General features: G+C 41.9%; 2 protein-coding genes across 10 annotated transcripts in view; one reads left to right on the plus strand and one right to left on the minus strand.

The window, feature by feature from the left end:
• Nucleotides 1–5097, plus strand: part of PTCD3 (pentatricopeptide repeat domain 3) — a 39868-nt gene extending 34771 nt beyond the window's left edge. The window contains exons 23-24 of the mRNA XM_037898282.2: nt 1360–1518; nt 2970–5097. Coding sequence (XP_037754210.1) covers nt 1360–1518; nt 2970–3030 — 220 coding nt within the window. The 3' untranslated portion in view covers nt 3031–5097. The remainder of the gene's footprint in view (nt 1–1359; nt 1519–2969) is intronic.
• A 397-nt stretch (nt 5098–5494) lies between these two features.
• IMMT (inner membrane mitochondrial protein) overlaps nt 5495–23257 on the minus strand; it is a 39172-nt gene continuing 21409 nt past the window's right edge. For 5 of the 9 annotated variants that reach the window (XM_043544867.1, XM_037898278.2, XM_037898280.2 and 2 more), the window contains 7 exons: nt 22439–22574; nt 19667–19796; nt 15808–15822; nt 10014–10237; nt 8655–8786; nt 8052–8181; nt 5495–6470 (listed from right to left, as the gene is read on the minus strand). In XM_043544867.1, the coding sequence (XP_043400802.1) occupies nt 5863–6470; nt 8052–8181; nt 8655–8786; nt 10014–10237; nt 15808–15822; nt 19667–19796; nt 22439–22574 (1375 nt within the window). In that variant the 3' untranslated portion in view covers nt 5495–5862. The remainder of the gene's footprint in view (nt 6471–8051; nt 8182–8654; nt 8787–10013; nt 10238–15807; nt 15823–19666; nt 19797–22438; nt 22575–23257) is intronic. The other 4 variants (XM_043544868.1, XM_037898279.2, XM_043544866.1 and 1 more) reach the window with 1 other exon arrangement.

A 23257-nucleotide genomic window follows, 5' to 3' on the forward strand; every position in this document is an offset into this window, starting at 1 on the left:
TGTTAGAGCATTCAAAATGAAACGGACCAGAGTGGGGGGGGGGGGGTTAAGTACCTTTTGAGAAGCTCTAGAAAGAAGCTTCATTTAAAAATAGAAATTTTAACTCCTAAGAGAAATTAACAGGTTTAAACCAGCGTGATCTTTACCTCAGAAAATTATTTGGGGGCGGGGGGAGGGTGCTGATTCTTACAACGGGAGTCTGTGTTGGCCCTGGTGTCCTGACCAAGCATCAGTTCTAGTAATTACAGCCAGTCTGCCTAGATACGCTTGCAGTGGGAATTAGGTATTGTATAGGAAGGAGCTGTTGCGTGTTTAATTCCACGCATACACCTGCATATGTATGTCTCAAAGCACTTGCACTAGTGGAATCCCCTGAGCTGATGTGCGAAGTCAGAGCCCCAGCAGGAATCTGTGCTGAGGGGAGGGAGGAGAATTCTGAAGTTTTCAGCATGGCTGCTAGTCCTCAGTGGCCACCAGCTCTGAATGTGTTGGGAGGGAAGCTGCTCCTTGAGAGCTGCCAGTAGAACAGGAAAAGGCTCCTTTAGTTTAAGTGGCCTAGCTGCACCCCCTTGTCCTACTCATCTCTCTGGTAGCTGCTGAAGACGCTCCTCTTCCCCATCAGCAACATGTGGAACCTCCAGTAGGAGAGGAGGGAGCCTGGCCAACCACCTTAAGAGCTCTGCCAGACTGGCAGCTTTCCAGAAGTAACAGAGCTGGAGCCTGCTGTTCTTTGTGGCCCCCCCCCCCCCCCATGCTGAGCTTGTTGGGGAAGGTAGAGAAGGCAAATTTCCCCCATACCCACTCTTACAGGCAGCTCCCTACAACAGACTAGGGCTCTGCCTGTCATTTAGAGGGCTCAGCTCTGAGCACTGCCTCTGGTATTGTTCAAGCAAGATGCTCTAACTCCTTGTCAGCCAGTAATGGGAGAGGGGCTGGCTGTGAGAACGATCTGTAAACAGGGCTCAAAAATAACGCCACTTAACCCTAAGCTCCTGTAACTCTGTCTCCACCACTGAGAGGCGCTGCCCAGCATGGGATGGGTGTGGGTGAGGAGGTTCCGCACATGGTCACATGTATAGTAACGTGTGTTCCTCAGTTAGGGAGGGCGTTTTCAGAAGTGTTGGCCTAACTACTTGCATTAAAGGCAAAGCTAAAACTCCCACTGATTTCCAGGAGAGCACTTAGGCCCGGGCTGAACGGTTCTGAAAATCTCCTAAGCATTGAAACGCAGCAAGTGAAGTTAATTCCTGAGGGCTTGTGTGTGCTGTGGACACCCCCACACTGGAGTTCAGCCTATTGCTTCCCAACCCAGACATCTCTGGCTCTGCAGAGCATTCACTCTTTGCTTCTCACTTGCAGTGACAAGGTGATGAACGAGGTCTTGACCTGCACTAAACAAAGCAACACTCCAGATCAGGCGGTTGAACTAGTGAAGTTGGCTGCTGCCTTCAGTCTACCTACAACTGCAAAGCTTGCAAGGAGGGTGATAGAGGAGTTTGAACTGTCTGAAGAACGGAAGTAAGATGGATTATTTTATGTATTTGTTGTTCCATATCTACTGTCAGCAGTAACTAGGAAAGTCTGTGTCCCTCTGTGTGAATGGCTTACGGGAGAGTTGGCTTTCAGAAGGCCACACACAGCTTTGCTGTAAGCATCATGCCAGTCCTCCTCGGTTGCAGAAAACCTCAAACGTTAATCCCAGGCTTTACTCCTACCACTTGTAATTTAGCACCTTTCTTCACTAAGGTGATTAGATTCAAGTGATTAGTTTCAGAGTAACTAAGGCATGTTAGTTATTAGTGTTAGTCTGTATTCGCAAAAAGAAAAGGAGTACTTGTGGCACCTTAGAGACTAACCAATTTATTTGAGCATAAGCTTTTGTGAGCTACAGCTCACTTCATCGGATGCATACTGTGGAAAGTACAGAAGATTTTTATACACACAGACCATGAAAAAATGGGTGTTTACCACTACAAAAGGTTTTCTCTCCCCCCACCCCACTCTCCTGCTGGTAATAGCTTATCTAAAGTGATCACTCTCCTTACAATGTGTATGATAATCAAGGTGGGCCATTTCCAGCACAAATCCAGGTTTTCTCCCTCCTCCCCCCCCCCCCCCCTTTTTTTTTCCACACACACAAACCCACTCTCCTGTTGGTAATAGCTTATCTAAAGTGATCACTCTCCTTACAAAGTGATTAGTGAGTCTCCTGCCTGGGTGTAGTTTTACTATATAACTTCATTTAAAAACAACAAAAACCCTCCTGTTTCCTGTTGCTGAGAGACGGATCCTCAAAACCAGGGAAAACTGAACAGAGATACAGTGAAGCTGCATTTGATGGCACTTTGGGCACCTATAGCTGCAGATATACACCATTGTGAGACTTTGTCTACATCTTTAGTTGCCTAAATGACTGTATAAAAATCTGGCCCTTCTGTGTCTAGTCAGAGTAACACCGCCCGACCCCCCAAAAATGGGCTGAAGTGACTAGGGATTTTTGGGTGCCCAGTGTGAGACCATCTTTAAAAGGAACTCATTTATCGGGTAGTGCTGAGCACCCAACCTTGGAAAATCAAAGCCTGGATGGTGTCTAGTTGGGCACCCAAGCCACATCTGAAAATACATGCTGTCTTCTCTCAGCTCAGTGACTCAGAGACGTTACCAGTAGATAATGCTTCCAGTGGGCTTCGTCAGCTTAGTTTCTTAGAATAAAGGAAAGGAAACCCTTACTCTGAAAGTCGCACTGCAGAACTGAAATTATTCCTCGAGGCCCAATCTGGCCTGGCTCCTATTCCAGCCTGCTTCTCCTGCTACAAAATGAGCCTTACGAGCGGGTGGTCTCCTTCATTTCCCTCTGGAAGGGAGCTATCTACCAGGGAGGAGTATGGATAGGTGGAAGCAGCTTAGTGGGCATTGAACTGTCCTTTCTGTAACAGTGTCACAAGTTAAATTGCACCTTTTCTCCCCAGGAAGGCTCTGGAAGATGCTGATCCCGAAAGCAGTGACAGCAGTGATAGCGACAGCGACTAGGACCCTTTTCTCTAGCTTTCCCTGTGTAACAAAGAATGGGAGTAGTTTCTCACTACTAGGGCCTGTGTGGGCTGCTTTGGAAAGCTGCATGAATGATTTCACATCTCTCCTTCCATTGGACGTGACAGACCAAAGGACACTAGGAATAAGAGGCTTGTACTCTTCTGCTTGCAGTGATACCTCTCCTTCCACTACTACCCTCAAGCCAGCTAGGAGAGACAATGGAAATTCTTCCCTGGTAAATGCTCCTCTAGTGACTTGTCCAGGGGGTAGAGAGGAGACACATGGTTAAGGACTAGACCACATCTACATGAACCTTACTGGGACAATTACCTGTTTTCTATTGACTTAGTCTGTGAATTTAAACAGCCTCAGTTACTGTTTCACCATGTTACATGAAACATTCTTACTAGCCCTGTGCAATCAGTCTAAGTGTTATAAGTTACTCTGCAGCATAATGGAGCTGATCTATGAAGACTCCTTCAGGGGCTTGCTTATGGTACCTCTCCCCTCTTGGGTTCAGGAATGGGCTGTGACAGCTGTTCTACTATGAGCCTCTAAGGCTCCAGCTACCCTGCAAGCTGGGGGTGTGATTCTCACCTTAAAATGTACATGGCTGGTGTACTCAAAGATGCTGCTTCTACCCTCCAGCAGAGGCCTACTGCGACCTTATCTTCTAGCATGCAGGGGCAGTGCTGCCTTGAGAAGCTTGATGGTTCTGTTTAACTGATATCACTAGGATTATGTTGTCGTAACACACCCACTCCAAAGGATAGTGTTTACCCTCCCAGGCTCCACTGTGGGAAGAGGGAGTTTGTCAGTCTTTTAATCTGCCTTCTGAGATGATGAATCTTTTCATGGAAGAAGATCACAGTTGGGTAGTATGAAGAACCTCAAGGCACAAATCAATCATTTTCATAGGTAACATCCTTTTGATCACTTCTATAGCTACCAGCATAGTAATACAGGAGTCTCTGCCATATTACACTTGATTAGCCTAAGCAAAATGAGGGAAACTTTTCTTTCGTCCTGTCTTCCCATTGCCATTTTTACAGCTAGACTAAAAAAATAGTGCAAGGAACTAGCCAGTTGTTTCTAACTTTCTCAGCCAGTGGAGGGAATGGCTGGCCTTCACATGTCACCCAGTCTTGCTTGGATCTGTCAACCATGAGGACAGAGCTAGAGTGTTACAGTAGTAGCTTAGATTCCTACTGTATTATTCAGCCACTGGTCTTAAGTTCATGTAAAGCTGAAATAGAGCAGTCAGTATAACTGCGATTTTCCTATAGGAGTACTGCTAAGCCCACAAAAGCCTTTCCAAATGTTTGAAGCCGAAAGTAAATAGCAATTTTTGTTGGTGAGAATTGGAATGCCAACATTATAGGGATGTGAATTAATTGTGATAGGGTTGTAGATATCTGTTCTAAGTAAATATCCCACTTCTATGCTCTTTGATTCTAAAACACAAGGCAAAGTTAACCATGCAGAAATATATAATAAAACATGCCAGAAATGACAGGAAAAATTGATATTTTAACTAGTTCATATGGAATAAGGGTAAATAAAGGCTTGAACAGGTATACTTCACTATCTTCCATGTTGGAACTGAAATACAGTAAGCGGTGTAAATCTGTTGTATGTTTTGTAAATAAATTTGTCGTTTGTTTGGCAGGACACCTTGCATGAGATACTGATGAATGTGGTTGGTTCTAGGCAAGTTAAAGAGAGCTGATACATTCTATCCAGATTAACATTACACTTCAAAGTGAAACATAGGGAGGAAAGTTCCTTACCACTAATGAGCCCTAAACATGCAGAACAGGGAGGCATTCAGGAAACCTAGCAGAAGTTTCTTGCAAGTCTGAATGTGTTTTTTGTGTGATCAATACTTAGATATATCTATCATGATAGAGGCACAGAATGAGTTTTAAATATTTTTCAAGATGTTTTCTGGTTAAACCAATTCATTGTCAATGATACTATGCACACATCTGGAAACTTCCTGTCCTAACTACAGACCATGCTGTTTAACAGACTACTAAATTAAAGTATTTCCTTATACAGTGAGAGGATGTGTATTTGTAATTGCCCAAGCACGAAGATATTTTAATTCTAGATTATGCACCTAACCTGGCACTACAAGGATTTAAAATACAACTGCAAGAAATAGCATCAGCAGTTATACTATGTAGGGTAAAAGGCAAGGGCTAGTGATGGTATAAATTGAAATTCCTACACCCTGAAAACAAGAATATATACTAACAGTTACCAAGAGATGTGGTAGCTATTTGCCACCATCAGTTTCAGGCCACCACTACCAACCCTTGCATGATCTTCTCTGGATGCTGCAATCTCATCTTCCTCCTATGTGCATATGAGATAGCTGATACAAACAAGGAGCAAATGCAGAAAGTTTCTATTTGGTAACAGATTTAAGCAAGAGAATTGAATAATAGAAGAGACATGGGTTTTACATCTTGTTTTATTCAACGGCACCAACTGGCAAATCAATAATGGTGGGTTACAAACATTTTGGCTGGATCACAAGCCAAATCAGTACAACTTGGAAAATGGCTACACAAGTTGCAGAGAAAGCATCCTGGTGTTTCCTGTCATGATAACGACTGAAACCAAGACAAATATAACAAGTGGTGAGAGTCAGCTCAGTGCAAGGAAACAGGACGGTACCTGTGGTTTGTGACATAACTCATTTATACCCCTTCCAAGGTCCTGGTTTGCAAACCCTTTACAGATCATTTGATTTTTTCCCAGCACTTAAACAATTCTGCATTAGGCTGCTTCCACAAGTATAGTATAGATCCCTAGCTTAGATCAATCCATTTGAGTTGTTCCTAATCCCACTGCACTGGCATATGCAGTCAGGATATCTACTACTTGTTTCGTTTCCAGGGTCATTCGAGCTTCAGTCAGCCAATCCTGTGCCACTCTCCTAGACTCCCCTTTCAGCTGGTTGACAAATTTAGCTGCCAGCTCCAGATCTCCATGTTCAATGCAATATGAAGCATAGGATAGTAATTTAAATGTGTCCAGATCTTCAGGGCTGAGCTCAGCAGGTGGTTTCAGTTGCGGAGGATGAAACAGGAGAAGCGACTGTAGGTAAGAGAGCAAGTACTGATACAAGCTGTTTCTGGTTTCATCGATCATGGCCACTCTTTTTGCCAGTTTTTGGACTGTGCAGAAACGTGCCCTGAGTGCTTCTTCACTATAGACTCCCCGGGTCAAAGATTCTTGGGGGAGAGCTGCCACTAAGGCTTCGGTAAATGCATTGTCAGAACAATTGGCTTTGATGGCCTCAACTGCGCACTCCAGTGGCTCAGTGGGACTATCCCCAGATGCCGTCTTCAGACTGTATTTTAAAGCCTCAACTGAAAGCCACAACTGATGTGCCTTTCTGGCTTCTTCTTCAGCAACTGCGTGGCCTGCAGAATAAACCCAGAGAGGAGGTTTTTGTAGACTGACATTGACGTGTGTGTGTGAGAGAGAGAGACTGCCACATCAAAGTAAAGTAACTATAAAGATCTGCACCCTCATAGGCCAGTTTAACACATTAACAAGCACTTCCAAAGAGAGCACCATCTACTTTTGGAGGTGTGGGATGGGCTGGCTTAACAGCAGTTCAGGATAATATTGGGTTTGACTGCTGAAGTGAGGTGTGCAACACCTGTTATTATCCCTGAGCTGTCTTGATCAAGCCAGCCTCTTCAAAAACAGGAGAGCTACTTCTCCACAAGTACACTTTGGCAGAGGGTTATAGTCTCTTTGAATCCGCTAACTAGAGCGGAAGTGCTCAGCACCGTTAGGAAAAACAGGCCACTTACTTATGTGACCAATATGTGCTTAGGCATCAATCTTGGGTCACTGTGATGAAATACACCCCTATGTTCAGACCCTACACACTACTGTAATAATCTTTGTACAGAGTATTCCTTCTAAGTTTTCAAATGATACCTCACAATTTGCTGGTCAATATTGTCCTGGTAAAATGTGTGGCAACATTGTATGTGAAGTTATAAGATTCCCCTGTATGATGTTAACACAGGTTCCAAACCCCACAGCCCTGACCAGACAGAAGTCAGGTCTGTCCTAAACAAAGGAAGAAATGTGTGCTTGCCTTACTTTGCATTTAAGCAATAAACGTCATCAAGCATGGAGGGAAAACAAAGGAAGTTCAAACAAGTGAAAAATAAAACCCCAGCAGGGAATAGTCTTCCACATAGAGTCTGACTCCCAGGTCTCAGCTGGAAATGTTTTTCAAGAGGGACAAACACCTCAAGGGACAACCCCCGCCCGCAAACCACATTCTCCACACCTGAGAGGACAAAAGGAAAGAGCCGTTGGACTCTGGGGCAGGGGTCCAGACCTGAAAGTTTGGTCAGTAATCTACTGGAGCATGTGGTGAGAAAGTTTGCTTTGCAACCCAGATTGTTTCTTAACTAGATACTAGTCAGGGTTTTACCTTTTTTTTTTTTCCTTGTAACCATTTGTGACTTTTGTGCCTCATCACTTAGACTCACTCAAAATCTCTCTGTAGTTAATAAACTTTTTACTGTTTCATCTAATCCAGTTGTGTTTAAGTTGAAGTGCTTGGGTAACTCCATTTAAAATAAGATGGCATATTATTGCCTTCAAGGAATAACAGACTAAATATAGTTGTACTGTCCAGGAAAGGGCTGGGCAGTAAAGGACAAACATTTCTGGAGGAAGATCTGATCCGGGACTTGGGGGGGGGGGGGGTAAATATTGGGGTCACCCTGCAGTAGAATCAAGCCTGGTGAAAACCAGCGTATAGCTGGCAGTCTGCAGTTACACAAACACAGAGGGTATGGCCAGCATGCTAGAAGGCTGTTTGTGAGCAGCCCAAGCAGGAACTACTACAGCAAGGTATTGTAAGACCCTGCAATCTTGGGTGCATGGTTGACACAGTGCCCCACTAGTCTGGATTGTGCTCTGATACATCACAGTCATTACAAAATGTTTCTGCCCCATTTTCCAGTACTCACTCTCTACTGCCTGCTCAATTCCTTTCAGCCGGGCATAGGCTGTGTTGATATCCAAAGTGAAGTTGTCAAGTTGTTCCTGAGTAAGGCGTTTGAATTGCATTTCCTGTTCATTGAGCTTCTCAGACAAGCTCTGAAACAAGAAACCTAACATAAATCTAGTACCACTGTAAACAAATACATAAACAAATACTTCATGGAGAGAGATCAAAATTATACCCTTTAGAACACAATACCACAGATCAGTTTATTGTATGCCTTCCAAAGACAACGCATATTATAGTAAATACAACATCGCCCGGGCAATCAGGCACCCTAACCTGAGAGTAGGGCCAAATACTATTGCACTTGCTGTTTAGTATCAGCAAATCCTCTCTTCCATCAAAAAGATTAAAAGGAATAGAACCTGAAGTGATCAAAGAGTTTGTGTATTCTATCCCCTTTCAGTATAATTGGCCTGAATTAAAGCGTACTGAAGGATGCATTTGTAAGACTGCTGTCCAGTGGGACCCTTACATGATGTGCATCTCGCAAGGCTATCACAGTAAACTGGATACCATGCCATGTAGTCCCTGGCCATTTCATTATAGATCTCCCCTCCCTCACCTGCTGAAACTCCAGCTTGAGTTCCTGTTCTTGGATCTTCAGAACCTCTCTCAGGTGATCGGTGTGAGCAGCTGCCTGCCTGCGGAGCTGGGTCCTCATTTCACTCTCCATTACTTCTCGGACTTCTTCTATCTGTACATAAACAGGCACTTGCTATAAGCCTTCATCTCCCAACTGCTTGCTGATAGCCAGGGTGATGTTACTTAAAATTAACCCAACAATAATTTTCTTGAGGACATATTCCTGACATCACTGAGCTTTTTATGAAGAGACTATACAACTTTACATTTTTTAAATTAACAGCGTTTTAGAGACACCTTGAAAGTTCTCTTGCTCTGTTGGTTTGTCTTTCTAATGGCTAAAAGCCCATAATGCTAGTAACCAGTGATTACACTTGCTAGACAGCTAACAGTGCATGCTTTTAATTTTAGACATGCATGAAAAATAAAATTGCTCAGATAAAAGTATACATAAAAAAATTCTAAAATTTCCCCCATCAGGTCTCAAATTAAAATGCTTCTACTTTTTTTCCCCTCCTCTATCCCCATTATTTTATTTCAAGCTATACACATAGTGTCAGATTAGCTGCTTATAAACTTGACACATTTATTTCAGGCGTGGCTGTATGTTTTCCCAATCCCTGAATGTTTTTTGCAATAATGAGTCACATGAGAAGTCAACAGGCTTCTAGTTCTTTCTTGTAATGAGCTTCCTGTCAGTGAACTGTTCACTCAAGCTAGCCCTGGTCACTAGTTATTTTTAGTTCATTGAACAATTGGGATTTCTACGGTTTTCCCTTTTCTTCAAATGTCACAACAACCTGGATCCAAACAGCTCAATTAAAACAAATTGGGGGGGGGATCCGAAGATCTCAATCAGAATGCAGCTTTGGACAACCAGAACCGGGAGTGAAATCTTGGCCCTACTGAAGCTAATGGGAGTTTTGCTGTTGACCTCAGTACAGCCAAGATTACACCCTGCTTTTCAGAAGTGCACACATGCAAGATTTCCAGTCCTGTTTGCAAGCACTCTCTACAGCTTGCTGACCATATACGAATACAAATACCCAATACTTGTGTGTAATAGCTATGGCTGACTATGCAACTGCATGGAACATTTTCAAAAGTACTTAAGTGACTCACAGGCTGTTGAAAGTTTTACCCTACAAGCCTAATTTGCACACACATTTGAGAATCAAGCCTCAATGTCCAAAGCTATATTCCTGTTTTCTAGCCAGCTGCCACACTATTAGTTTGCGGCTTGGAAGATATCAGACTTCACTGGTGAATTCCACTGCAGGCAGAAAACATACTGGAAAGCAGCAGCATGGGAGGACCAATTCCCCTACACTTACTGTACCTTTTTGTCCTGGTCGATCTGGATCTCGCTTTTGCGATGCTCTAGTGCTTTTGCCACTGCTGTCTCAAGTGCTCTCTTATCTTCCAGTTTTTGCTTTTCCAGGGCTGCCTCAATGTGCTGCTGTTCTCTCACTCTCTGATCGGCCAGTTCACTGTTGAGCTGGTCAATACGACGATGAGCATGGGCAATGAGAGAATTTAAATCATCTGTAGACAGCTGACCAGCTAGAGAGAACAAGTTTTATTAGAAATAGATCACTGCAGAAACAGTCAGACACACCACCTGCGCTACCCAGCGCGCACACGCACGAAATAAGATCATCCTCAGGTCACAAACTGGGCATATTTAATACTCAACTAGTACCTTACTAACTCTCCCCCTCTCCCTGCCCGGACACCCATCCAAGCCTTTCTGGACAGCATCTACAAACTAACAAAGTGAATTATTTTTTCCTAAATACAAGAAGGAGCCACCAAAATGCTCATCTCACAATATTTCACTCTTAATTGCCACCCTGCCAGCCCCTAGACTTTTTCCCACCATTCTTCTCCACCCCACCATTAAATCTAATTTAGAACTGTAAGTTCCTCATAGCTCAAGAACTGCCCTTTTATTGGTTTTTAAAGCACCATGCAGCTATTACTGTGCTAATAAGCCATACAGCACCTCAAGGGATGTAGAGTAAAGCAGATGCAAAGTCTGGGTGAGACTAGATATGGATGACAGTGAGCTTGCTGAAGCTCAGTCCTGAGAAGACGAGCAGGGACAGTGAGTGAGAGGAGAGCAAGTCAAAGTATTGGCAGCTATTATACAAGTTCCTCTGATTGAGGTTTTTATCCAGCATCTGTTACCAGAGTCCACAAGTTGGGGGTCTGGTTGATCAAACAGTGGCAGAGATCAAAACTATATATGCATATGGTCAAAGGTTGCAGCCTTTTCTTTGGGATGTAGACCTGGCCACCTTTGGCACTCAGGACCAGATTTCTACAATGTGTGCTATACAGGGCTCTCTCTCAAACCCATTCCCAAGCTCGAGCCAGTGCAGAAGGCAGCAACCTGCTTGATAAGCAGAGTATCTTACCATGAGAAGATTTTACTTGTGCTCCAGGATCTACGTCTGCTATTGGCTTCTGGGTGGAGCTTAAAGGTGTTGGTTCTTACCTAGGAAGCCCTACATGGCCCAGGAAATGAGATCTCAACCTGTTAAATGGGGGAAAGAGTGGAGGGGGGAAGGGGGATGCTTCCCAGCATGTAAAAGGATGAACCCCTGGCCTCAGGCTATCCTACACAAAAAGTCACCCCGACACAGGCTGCCCCAGTAAAGATTAGCAGGCATACTTGAGCTGCATCACCTTGCTGTCAGTAGGGAAGAGATGGGGCTACCAGCAGAGCATTCTCTGCGATGACCCCTTTTCCTCTGGAATGTTCTGTCCCAGTCCTGGTTCAAAATAGCCCAAGCTTGTTGACAGGGCTGGCCTTACCATGAGGCAAACTGAGGTGGCCACCTCAGATGCCAGACTGTGTGGGGGGCGTCACTAGGACCCAGAGTGTAGAAAATTGTGTCTGCTGCTGGTGCACATGGATTCTCTCTGCTCTAGATGATAGAGATGGTGGAGTGCTGTGCTGGAGGAAGGAGGGCACAAGAGACATAACAGGCAGGCAGGAGAAGAGGGAATAACAGAAAGCAGCAGGAGCTGCAGGGAGAGAGAGGAGGAGGAGGAGCCTCTTATGTACCTCTCTAGCACTCCCAGGAGCCTGGACTAGCACCCCCAGGAACCTGGACTGATTAATACCAGCTTCTCAGAGACCTTCCTGTTTCTTGCTGCTTTCCTGAACCCACCTGAGGAGAACAGGCAGTCAACTGAAGTAGTAAGAGACAGTTAGGCCCTTAAGCCGCTGATATCTTCCCTCACCCAGGCCCTGCTACCAGCCTGCTTATTGTCCCCTTCAACTGAGTGTTGAGAGCCACTATAGCTGGCACAGAACAGCAGTCATGAGTGAAAGAAGAAAACGCCCCTCTGGGGCAGCATTCAGAAAAAGAGAGCAAGCAAAGGAAGCTTTTCTAGCTAAGCAGGAAGGAGCTCTCCTGAGATACATAGACACAAATGTTCACAGTGAGCCTTCCGGCCCCAGTGAGGACGTGAGTGGCAAGGAGATGCCTGATCTTCCAGTTAGTCAGTGTGCAGGTGACCTGGCAGCTACTGCAGCCTCCATATCTCCATCTCAAATGGACGTAACCATGCACATTCCTGAAGAAAAGTGTAGATCAGAGAAGAGTGGGGTGGAGACACAAGAAACAGCGGCTGCTGAGTTTAGTTCCTTAAGTCTAGATGATCCAGGACTGGGGACCCACTTGAGCAGTAGCCTGAGGGACTTCCTCGTACTGCATGGGCCACAGCAAGTGAAAAATTTCACGTTCCCCAAAGACAATGAAAATAGAAGTTTCCATCCAACACATTACTGGCGTGAAATCCCCAGTGGTGACAAAGTGGAGAGGCCATGGCGTTTGTACTCAAAAACCCAGAATGCTGCATACTGTTTTTGTTGCAAACTCTTCCAGTCTAATGTTCCAGCAACATTGGGTTCCACAGGAACAAAGGACTGGAAAATTTTGGCTAGAAATCTGGCATGCCATGAGAAGGCAAGTCACCAGAGAGCATTCCATAGGTGGAAAGAGCTTGAGATGAGACTAAGGTTAAAGGCCACCATAGATGATCAGCAGCAAGAGAAGATTGCATCAGAGTCTCTTTACTGGCAAAATGTTCTGAAAAGGCTCATTGCCATTATGAGAACGCTTGCGACCCAAAACCTAGCACTGCATGGCACTTCAGATCAGCTGTATGTGCCAAACAATGGAAACTTCCTTAAAATTGTGGAGCTGATGGCCAAGTCTGGTGCTGTACTCCAGGAGCATCTAAGAAGAGTCACCACCTAAGAAATGTACACACACCACTACCTTGGAAAAACAATTCAAAATGAGATCATACAGTTACTGGCAACAAAAGTCAAACGGAAGATTGTGGCAGATCTGAAGTCAGCAAGATATTACTCTGTTATTCTGGACTGCACACCTGACATCAGCCATACAGAACAAATTACTTTAATGATGTGTTTTTGTAACAGAACCTAGTGAAAAATGTCCCTGCAATGGTGTCTGTCAGAGAGCATTTTCTAGAATTTATTGACATTGATGATACTACAGGAGCTGGTATGACAAATGTGCTTCTCAAAAAGCTGGAAGATACGGGCATTGCGATAGCTGACATGAGAGGTCAGGGCTACGATAATGGTGCCAACATGAGAGGAAAGAACAGAGGAGTGCAGACACAGATCCGAGAGTTAAACCCTCGAGCTTTTTTTGTCCCCTGCAGTTCTCATTCATTGAACTTGGTGGCCAGTGATGCAGCATCAGCTTTTAGTGAGGCTCCTGAATTTTTTAATGTAATTCAAAGCATCTATGTATTTTTTCTCTGCATCAACTCATCGATGGCAAATTTTGAAGCAACATCTGGGAACAGCCTCTCTGACACTGAAACCACTGAGTGCCACATGGTGGGAAAGTCAAGTGGAGGCGATAAAGCCTATCAAACTCCAAATTGGGAAGATAGATAATGCCATGGTTGCCATTATGGAGGATAATGCTATGACGGGAACTGTTCATGGGAGACCAGTGGCAGAGGGAAATGGAATCACCAGAAACATACATAACTTCAAATTTCTGTGTGGCTTAGTGTTGTGGCATGACCTACTGTTTGAAATAAATGTTGTAAGCAAGAGACTCCAAGATGTTCACCTTGATATATCTGGAGCAATGGAACAAGTGGACAAAGCAAAGTCATACCTACAGTCTTACCGGTCAGATGAGGGATTCCAAAACTTTCTGAAAAGTGCACAGAAGTTGGCAGAGGAATTTCACACTGAAGCTATTTTCCCACCCATTCAAGAATACAAGAGTCACCGAAGAAGACGACATTTTGATTACGAGGCATGGGATAATCCCGTAAGAGACCCCAAACAACAATTCGAAGTTGAATTCTTTAACCAGGTGCTAGATTGTGCAATACAGTCAGTTGAAGAACATTTCTTGCAGCATATTTGGTATATTTGATACTCCAAAACTCCTCACTATACCTAAAGACCACCTACACTAGCAATGCAGGGCACTAGAGACAGTGTTGACACATGATGACATGCGCGATATTGATGCAAGTGATTTAGGTGATGAACTGAAAGCCCTTTCAAGATACATATCAGCAGGATCAACTCCAAAGGCTGTTCTGGAATATATGTGCACAACTAGGATGACCACCCTCTTTCCGAATGCTTTTGTTGCTCTGCTCACACTTCTAACACTTCCTGTAACAGCTGCCAGTGGAGAACGCAGCTTCTCCAAGCTGAAGTTAATAAAAACACATCTACGCTCCACAGTGACACAGGAGACGCTGGTGGGCCTAACCATCTCAGCAGAGCATGAACTGGACCAGACTGCGGATCTTCAGCAGGAAGCAGTTCAAATCTTTGCAACCAAGAAGGCATGGAAAGCACCACTTTGATTATTCAAACAGATAAAAATGCCAGTGTTTACTATGCAGACAAGAAAAGTTACCTTTGCTGTTCAGGCGTTTGAAAGTTAAATGTTACTTAAAATTTTTGAACAAAGCATTTTAAGTTGTTCGTTCTCCTTTATTGGGATAGGCAGCAGAGCAGTACCATGAGAGGAGGAGAACAGGAAGAAGGCAGAATTGAGACCTTTCAAAGTTTTGGCCCAAGCGAGGGGGCATGGGGGCATCATTTGAGCTCCCCGCCTCAGGTGCCAAAATGTTGTGGGCCAGCCCTGCTTGTTGACCTGCCAGTCATGCGCTCCGAAGCCCATCCATTCCGGTGGGCACTGGAGGAGGAATTGATACTGCTGGCCATGGGATTTTATTTGGGGGAATGTGCTGCCAAGTGGAGTTTTTAGTCCAGTTTAGGACTGCTGATCAATGATTAGTATGACGTGGACAGGTGGCAGGAAGAAGCGCTGCTCCTGTGATGAAGCGTTGTTTGTAACTCCTTGTACTGTGTTTAAGTTAGATGTCAAGGGAACCAGCTCCTTGTACAACCTGCTTTGGTTCAGAGTTTTTAAAATCGAACTAAGCAAGTTGATAAATTTACCATTTTCCTAATGTGAAGAATCTACAGTGCATTTAGGCCAAAATTTTTCAAGCATCCACTCATTTTGCAGGCCCTACTTGATCTCAAGGGCCTGGTTTTCAGAGGTGCTGAGTATCTACAAGTTTTAAACGGTGCTGGTGGTGCTCAGAACCTCTACAAAATGAGGCTCAAGGTGGGCATAGGAAAATTGAGGAACTAAAAATTAGTGGGCACTGGAAAATTTAGGCCCAAATGGCTTACCCAAGGTTATCCAGCAAATCAATGGCAGGACACAAAACTTTCTGGTTCACAGTTCTGTGCTCCCAATCATCTGGGATCAGCATAAGGGCATACCTAGTGACATGCCAATATTCACGTAAGGAATTTAACCATGCAGTTGTTAGCATTTACAGTAACTGTTACCTGAGCAGCAAAACTATTTCAAGTGTATGATTTACAAGCACAACAGACAAGAACCAGACTACACACAGAACCTAAATGGGAAGTATTCCAAAGCAAACCTCAGCGCTAGTAAATTTTATAAATGCAGCAACTAAACACTAGTTGATATTGCCTAGTTGTAAAGCAATGCACAACACAAACACAGAAAGAGACTTGAGAAATAACATTCGTAAGAGCAGAAAAAGTTACAGTAACTCACCTAAATCAGTTATCTCTGCAATAGAAAGAGGAAGGTTTGGAAAAATTAATGAACAGTCAACACAGCAAATCAATTAGTTGGTAAAAGCATGCAGAAATGTACATGAAAACGTACCACTCATAGCTTTGTATTTAGAGTGCCTAGCATATTATAGGGAGTCTTTTAGTTAGACTGGCAGCTGTTTCTTTTTGTTAAAGCTCTTTAAAGTCCCTTTACATACTACCAACATAAAACCCACAACATCAAAGCCTCTAAAAATCATATTCCGAAATCCATAAATGCAGATTTTAGAGCTTTAACAGTCATAGCAAAGGAGCAGTGCAGATTAAGCTAAAATATGTTTAAGACTAAGGACTACAAATTTTAATTGGGAAGCACAGCATTACACTTTGAAGTTAGTCTTTCAGTTTTAATTATTCCAGAGCAGAGGTTTCCACAACATACCTATTGCTCGACACACAAACACTTCAGAATACAACTCTGAAGCATTTAATTATGAGCAGCAATATGGTTCATTAAACTTGTTATTTGCTCAAATGAAGCTCTCTCAAGACTGAAATTTAAGACAGACCAGCACAGGGAAGATTTTCCCCAGAAAACGCAAACTGAATGTGGCCTCTTTGTGCCCTTGCCCTGCAATTAACAGCTTGCAGGTGGGACATCTACACTTGCAGGGAGCCCAACTGAAGTGCATTGTCACTTGCAGGATCAGGGCCCGAGCATGAAAGCTAGGAAATAATTTCAAGCATTAACACAGAGTGCAGAACTAAACACCTGAAAAATGAACCTGCTACAATTCATAGCCATGAGTTCCAATATGTTCATTTTTCTAGACACAGCTTTTTACATCTAAAAAGTCTGCTCACATTTCACAGATTTATTCTTATCACTGTCTTTATTAATTAAATAAGGAAAATTTTATTAAACTTATTTTCAAAATAGCTTTTCTTGTTTGTTTGAAGAGAATTTGGCAAAAACAGTTTACCATCTGCAAAGACCTAGAATGCTATTTTTGGGCCTGAAGTGAAGTTTTTTTTATGGCTGTTACAAATTCCTTAAAAATAAAAGCAGTAATCACAGAAAATCACAGAAAAGGTGAACAACTGCAGCATGATTCAGCACAGCTATATCATACTAAGTTAATATTAATTCACAACCTGTAACATACACAAATATGTTATGTCTACAAATACATAGACCAATTCAGAAGCTAACTCATTAAAAGCTATGAAAAAAAAATTTTTTTATATTGGATATAAAACAAAATCTTAGATTGTTTGATAAACCATCATCAGAACAGCATAACTGAGGTTTCCTGAATAACGCTTGCTGGCTGGTTTTTTCCCCCCTTGTTTTGTGCTAGGATACAAATCCTGACTGCATTAATTGCATGAGGTACACAGGTACAAGATTTATTCTGACAAAATTCCCTATAGCGCATCAAGCTCTGCAAGTCCTTTAGGTAAGGTAATTGAAATTTTAAATTACTGTTTAAAGAATTTGTGACTCTCTACTTAAATATGTTTCAAATGGTTCCTAATATGGGCTAGCATATTTTTAAGCCAGGAGAAAAAAACCCAAGCACCTAGCAGAGAAATTCCCCAAAGAATAAAAAACTCCAATTTCACTGACAGAAGAGCTGTAATGTTATCAGACCAGGCTTATTTGCTGCTCTAACACAATACTCCACTCTCTGTAGAACCATATTTAGTAAGTCACCTGACAAGTAAAAAGAACAGTAACTTAGAAAAATGTGTATTTACTTTTCAAAGTTCAGTGCTGAAGTTACTGCTGTCAATTTCTGACTACATAAATATGAACAAGTATCTGGTAAATACACTATTTCCAACACAGGTCTTGCTTTCCACTGCATGCACATAAAGCTATGGGCCTCGACAGCGAGTTGGGCATTCTCTCACTAATGAAGGGTAGGAGCACACTAAAAAACCAGCAGCATTCTCTCAGAATCATATCAGTATCCACTACTGCAACACAAGACGACAATTTAAACAAACATCATTAAAAAACAGCAAAGAGTCCGGTGGCCGAAAGCTTATGCTCCAATACGTCTGTTAGTCTATAAGGTGCCCCATGTTAAGGAAAAGTTAGCACATGTGACTCCATTTTGATTTGGGGCCCACCATTGTCTAAAAGCAAGCACATCATGCACCGGAGGAGTGTTCCTTAGATACTGCATCCCTGTGAAAATCCTCCTCCTTGTCTCCAGCCTGCCTTGACTCCCAGTATCTGTTTTTTGTCAGTCTCTAACTCTTATCTCCTGGCCTTTGATGTGAGGCCTCCCATCCTGATAATAAAAGTTACTGATGCATGGCTTTAGGACCACGCTGTGTAATTAACATACTGGTTTAGCAGAGGAATGCACCAAGCAGGGATAGGTGGTAGATAAGAAAAGGGTTTGTTTATTGGCTAAGGTTTCCAATGCACGAGGGCAACATGCTTTGCTAAAAAGTATATAACCTTTGTATAATCTGTATTCGGGGTCCCCTCCTGGCTAGCAGGGGGGCACCACGCTCGAGCATAATAAACTTGGTGTTTTTTGGGAACTCTGCAGTTGTGGACTTTGTTTATGTGTCTCAGCCTAGATTTGAACTGTGCGTGACCTACCAGGTATAATTCGCAGCATTTGTGTGCGTGTCCTACCAGGTGTAATTCGTAACACCCAGGACTCTTTGCCGCTTTTAAAGACCCAGACTAACACGGTTATCCCTCTGATCATTAAAAAAAAAATAAATCACTTCTTAAATTATAAAGATGCCTTTGCATATCCATAAGATGAATCATTAAAACATCCCTGAAAGCCATTAAGTGATAGCCTCAACTATGTCAAGGAAGCTAAACATTGTCAGAAAGTTATAGACTCCCAGGGCCAGATAAATGCCAAACCATTCTTCAGAAGGAAGGCCTGGATTTCGCAAAGCATTTAAGCATATGCTTAAGTTCTTTGTTCTGAAAAGGGAAGAGTTATGCATATGCTTAGGGGCTTTACTCAAAGGGACTCAGCAACAGGGCAAAACCATGGTATTTAATAGTATATACTTTCCAAATGAAAGAAACATCCTTATGCTTTATCTCTGTTGTTTAACATATCTGTCATGTTATCTGATGATCACTAATGCAGTAGAGCAGTAGCTGTTCAGTACTATCTCAAGAGAGCTTCTGTGTGACATTAAATGGACTTGCTCCATTTCAGTTCAAGATAATTTAATCTAGCTAACTGTACACTGGTTACTCCACCCATATTCTATAAAAACTCGGCTACAGATCTCTTTAAACAGTTTACTGCTTTATACAGTTTATATTCCATTAAGAATCTCAGAAAGGAAATATTACAGATTTGATTTTTTAATGGAAACAAGTTGAAAAACAAAACTAAGTTTCTCTAGCTGTTACATAAATAACAGTTGCTTCTGCTTTATTGAAAGGATCCTTTTCAGTTTCACCTGCCCTTCTCTTTCCATCATATGGGTTTATCTACATCACTACTCTTGGAACACCTGGAAATTTAAAAGACTACAACAGAGGACAACATAAGCACCTTTCTAATGTTAAGTTTCAGTGCGGGTGCTTTCTTCAAGCTACCCAAAAAACATCTCTTGTGATTTCATCACCAAGAGTATAATTGCTCCATAAATTACCTACTGAAAATGAGGGCCTTCTGTACCAGTTGGTTCAGATTACTTGGGATTTTAGAGTTAATTCACAATAGTTTACAATTAATGTATAGAAACAGAAAATTAAAACAATTGTATGTCAGTATACACAGCTGTAGTGCTCTTGGAAAACAAAGTGCTTTGTGCATCATTAAATATTAAAGGTAACATAACAGTCCAAGACTTACTGAGCCCCTTCCAGCCAGTTTGTATTTCTGGAGTGATACTATCCAGTTCTCGCTGAAATTCATCCTTCGCTTTCGCCACAAGTTCATGGTACTGAGCTACTATCTTAGCCTCAGATTGTGCTGCCTGAACCTACAAGATATAATAAAAATTGGGTTAGATATGATTTAATACTTGCCTTCAAAGGTATATCTATTAGGGCTGTCAAGCGATGAAAAAAATTAATCACGATTAATCGTGCGATGAAAAAAATTAATCGCAATTAATCACACTGTTAAATAATGGAATAACATTTATTTAAATATTTTTGGATGTTTTCCACATTTTAAAATATATTGATTTCAGTTACAACACAGAATACAAAGTGTACAGTGCTCACTTTATATTTATTACAAATATTTGCACTGTAAAAAATAGTATTTTTCAATTCAGCTCATACAAGTACTGTAGTGCAATCTCTTTAGCATGAAAGTTGAACTTACAAATGTGGAATTATGTACAAAAAGATAACTGCATTCAGAAATAAAATAAATAATGTAAAACTTTAGAGCCTACAAGTTCAATCAGTCCTACTTCAGCCAATCACTCAGACAAACAAGTTTGGTTATAATTTGCTTCCTGCTTCTTGTTTACAATGTCACCTGAAAGGGAGAACAGGCGTTCACATGGCACTGTTGTAACTGGCGTGGCACGATGTTTACGTACCAGATGCGCTAAAGTTTCATATGTCCCTTGATGCTTCATCCACCATTCCAAAGGACATGTGTCCATGCCGATGGTGGGTTCTGCTCGATAACAATCCAAAGCAGAGCAGACCAACGCATGTTCATTTTCACCATCTGAGTCAGATACCACCAGCAGAAAGCTGATTTTCTTTTTTGGTGATTTCAATTCTGTAGTTTCCGCATCGGAGTGTTGCTCTTTTAAGACTTCTAAAAGCATGCTCCACACCTCGTCCCTCTCAGATTTTGGACTGCACTTCAGATTCTAAAACCTTGGGTTGAGTGCTGTAGCTATTTTTAGAAATCTCACATTGGTACCTTCTTTGTGTTTTATCAAATCTGCTGCAAAAGTGTTCTTAAAATGAACGTGTGCTGGGTTATCATCCGAGACGGCTATAACATGAAATATATGGCAGAATACAGGTAAAACAGAACAAGAGACATACAATTCTCCCCCAAGGAGTTCAGTCACAAATTTAATTATAGCATTATTTTTTTTAATGACTATCATCCGCATGGAAGCATGTCCTCTGGAATGGTGGCCCAGGCATGAAGGGACATACGAATGTTGAGCATATCTGACACCAATACCTTGCAACACCGGCTACAAAAGTGCCACACGAATGCCTGTTCTCACTTTCAAGTGACATTGTAAATAAGAAGCAGGCAGCAGTATCTCCCGTAAATGTAAACAAACTTGTTTGTCTTAGCGATTAGCTGAACAAGAGGTAGGACTGAGTGGACTTCTAGGTTCTAAAGTTTTACATTGTTTTGTTTTTGAGTGCAGTTATGTAACAACAACAAAAAAAATCTAAATTTGTAAGTTACACTTTCATGGTAAAGAGATTGCACTACAGTACTTGTATGAGGTGAACTGAAAAATACTATTTCTTTTATCTTTTTTACAGTGTAAATATTTAATCAAAAATAATATAAAGTGAGCACCGTATACTTCATAATTGAAAATGTAAAAAAACACCCAGTTGACTCAGGCTCAGGGCTATATGATTACAGTGTAAACATTTGGATTCAGGCTGGAGCTTCAGCTCTAAGATTCTACTCTCCAGCCCAAGCATCTACACTGCTATTTTTAGCCTCAGAGCCCGAGCCAGCTGACCCAGGCTCTGAGACTCGGTGCTGCAGATTTTTTAATTGGCAGTGTGGACATACCCTAAGAGTATTCTACATCAAAGCTAAGTCCTTGAACACATCCAAGGGTTTAGCACTGATGGAACACAGTTAAGGTCATATCTATGCTCTAAGTCAGCCGTTCTGAGACAATCATATTGTATTGTTTATAGCCAAGATTGACCCTAGAGCTGTTGCTCTAGTTCAGATCTGTGTGCCGATGTTCCTATCAATACATAAAGGCAAAAGAAAAGGCACATTTCAATAAAAGCAGCTTTATAAGTCATAAGAACCCTGCAAGGCAGGTAAGTTTTATCGTCACTTTACAAATAAGAAAGCTGAGAAAGAGAAGTAAAGTGATTTGCCTGAGGCTACATAGAAAATCACTGGCAAAACAGATGCTTGCTGCTAGTTCTGTGTTCTAACCACTGGACCATGGTGTCTCTCCTTTCCTATCTTTCAAAGAAATATGAATTTCTCATGAAGGTTAAAGAATATCACAACCCTCTAAGTCACCTATAATATTATTTACATTTTTTTCCTGAAGAGGGAAAACAAAAAAAGCAACTCCAGAATATCGTGAAAAACAACAGTACCTGAATATGTCAAGTGTCTATTTATCCATTTTGATTGATTTACAACTAGCACCATGATCAAAAGCTACAAGTTACCCAACTTCCATCAAACTAAAGAAAGCATTCACCCACTAAAACAGATCAAGTAATTGAGTCACCTTTTCCCCACCTACCAGGATCTTGTGAAAAATTGTTCATTGTGACAGGTCAGCTCAAAAGCTCAAATTATAGCTGAATGGTTCTGAATTTATACTCAGTATTTTTAAGCTATTGCAGGAGTTTCTGCACATGCTGGCAATTGTCCATTATGCAAATGATGATTTGTTAGAACAGACTTGGGAATCGTTACCTTTTTTACTTCATTGTCCAGGTCAATTATCATATGATGAAGATTCTCTTCTGCTGCAAGAATGTGAGATTTAGTTCCAGCGATCTGAGACTTCTTGGCATCATCAATCACACCCTTCATTTTCTCTAATTTTTCTCTGAAAAAGGCAGAAACTACTAATTAGCATATACAGAAGTTCCCTTCTTATCTGCACTGGCAGGGAGATTGATCAGATGATCTAACAAACTAACTAAAGGAGAACTTTAAACTCTAAACAGAGCTGCTAAAGGGTTCAATGTTTTAAACAGATTTGAAATTATGATTGTATTTAGTGTGAAATTTTCTGTCATAAAACTTTTTGCCCAACAGGTTGGGTTGTGAGGACACAGATTTTGGAAGCTCATTTAGTTTTATATTCTTAAATTGTATATGCAATTGTACATTTGTACATTGTTACATGCAGGGAACTGGGTTGGATGTACTCTGCCAAATCAAACACACCTGATATTTGAAAACTGAGCCACTTCTAGCTAATGCAAAGTTTAGTACTAAAGAAATGCTTACATTTTTAGAAGTGAATTGGCTGTATAACTTTTGGCCCAAGTTTTTTGGAGGGTGTGATGAAAAGGAAATGGAGAGACCTTTATAAACTCAAACATTAATAGAAATGTTTTTGTGACTTTTTTTTAATTTAAGTTCTCCCCTTGCATAATTGGAAACTCAAGACAACAGCACTATGTTCCTGATCCAAAGTCCATTGAAACGAATGGGAAAGACTCCCATTGCTTCAAGGGACGATAAAGCAGGCCCTAAATGAATACAAGCAATAGAGCAAAAAGT

This window comes from Chelonia mydas, chromosome 4, assembly GCF_015237465.2.
Source record: "Chelonia mydas isolate rCheMyd1 chromosome 4, rCheMyd1.pri.v2, whole genome shotgun sequence".
Lineage (NCBI taxonomy): Eukaryota > Metazoa > Chordata > Testudines > Cheloniidae > Chelonia > Chelonia mydas.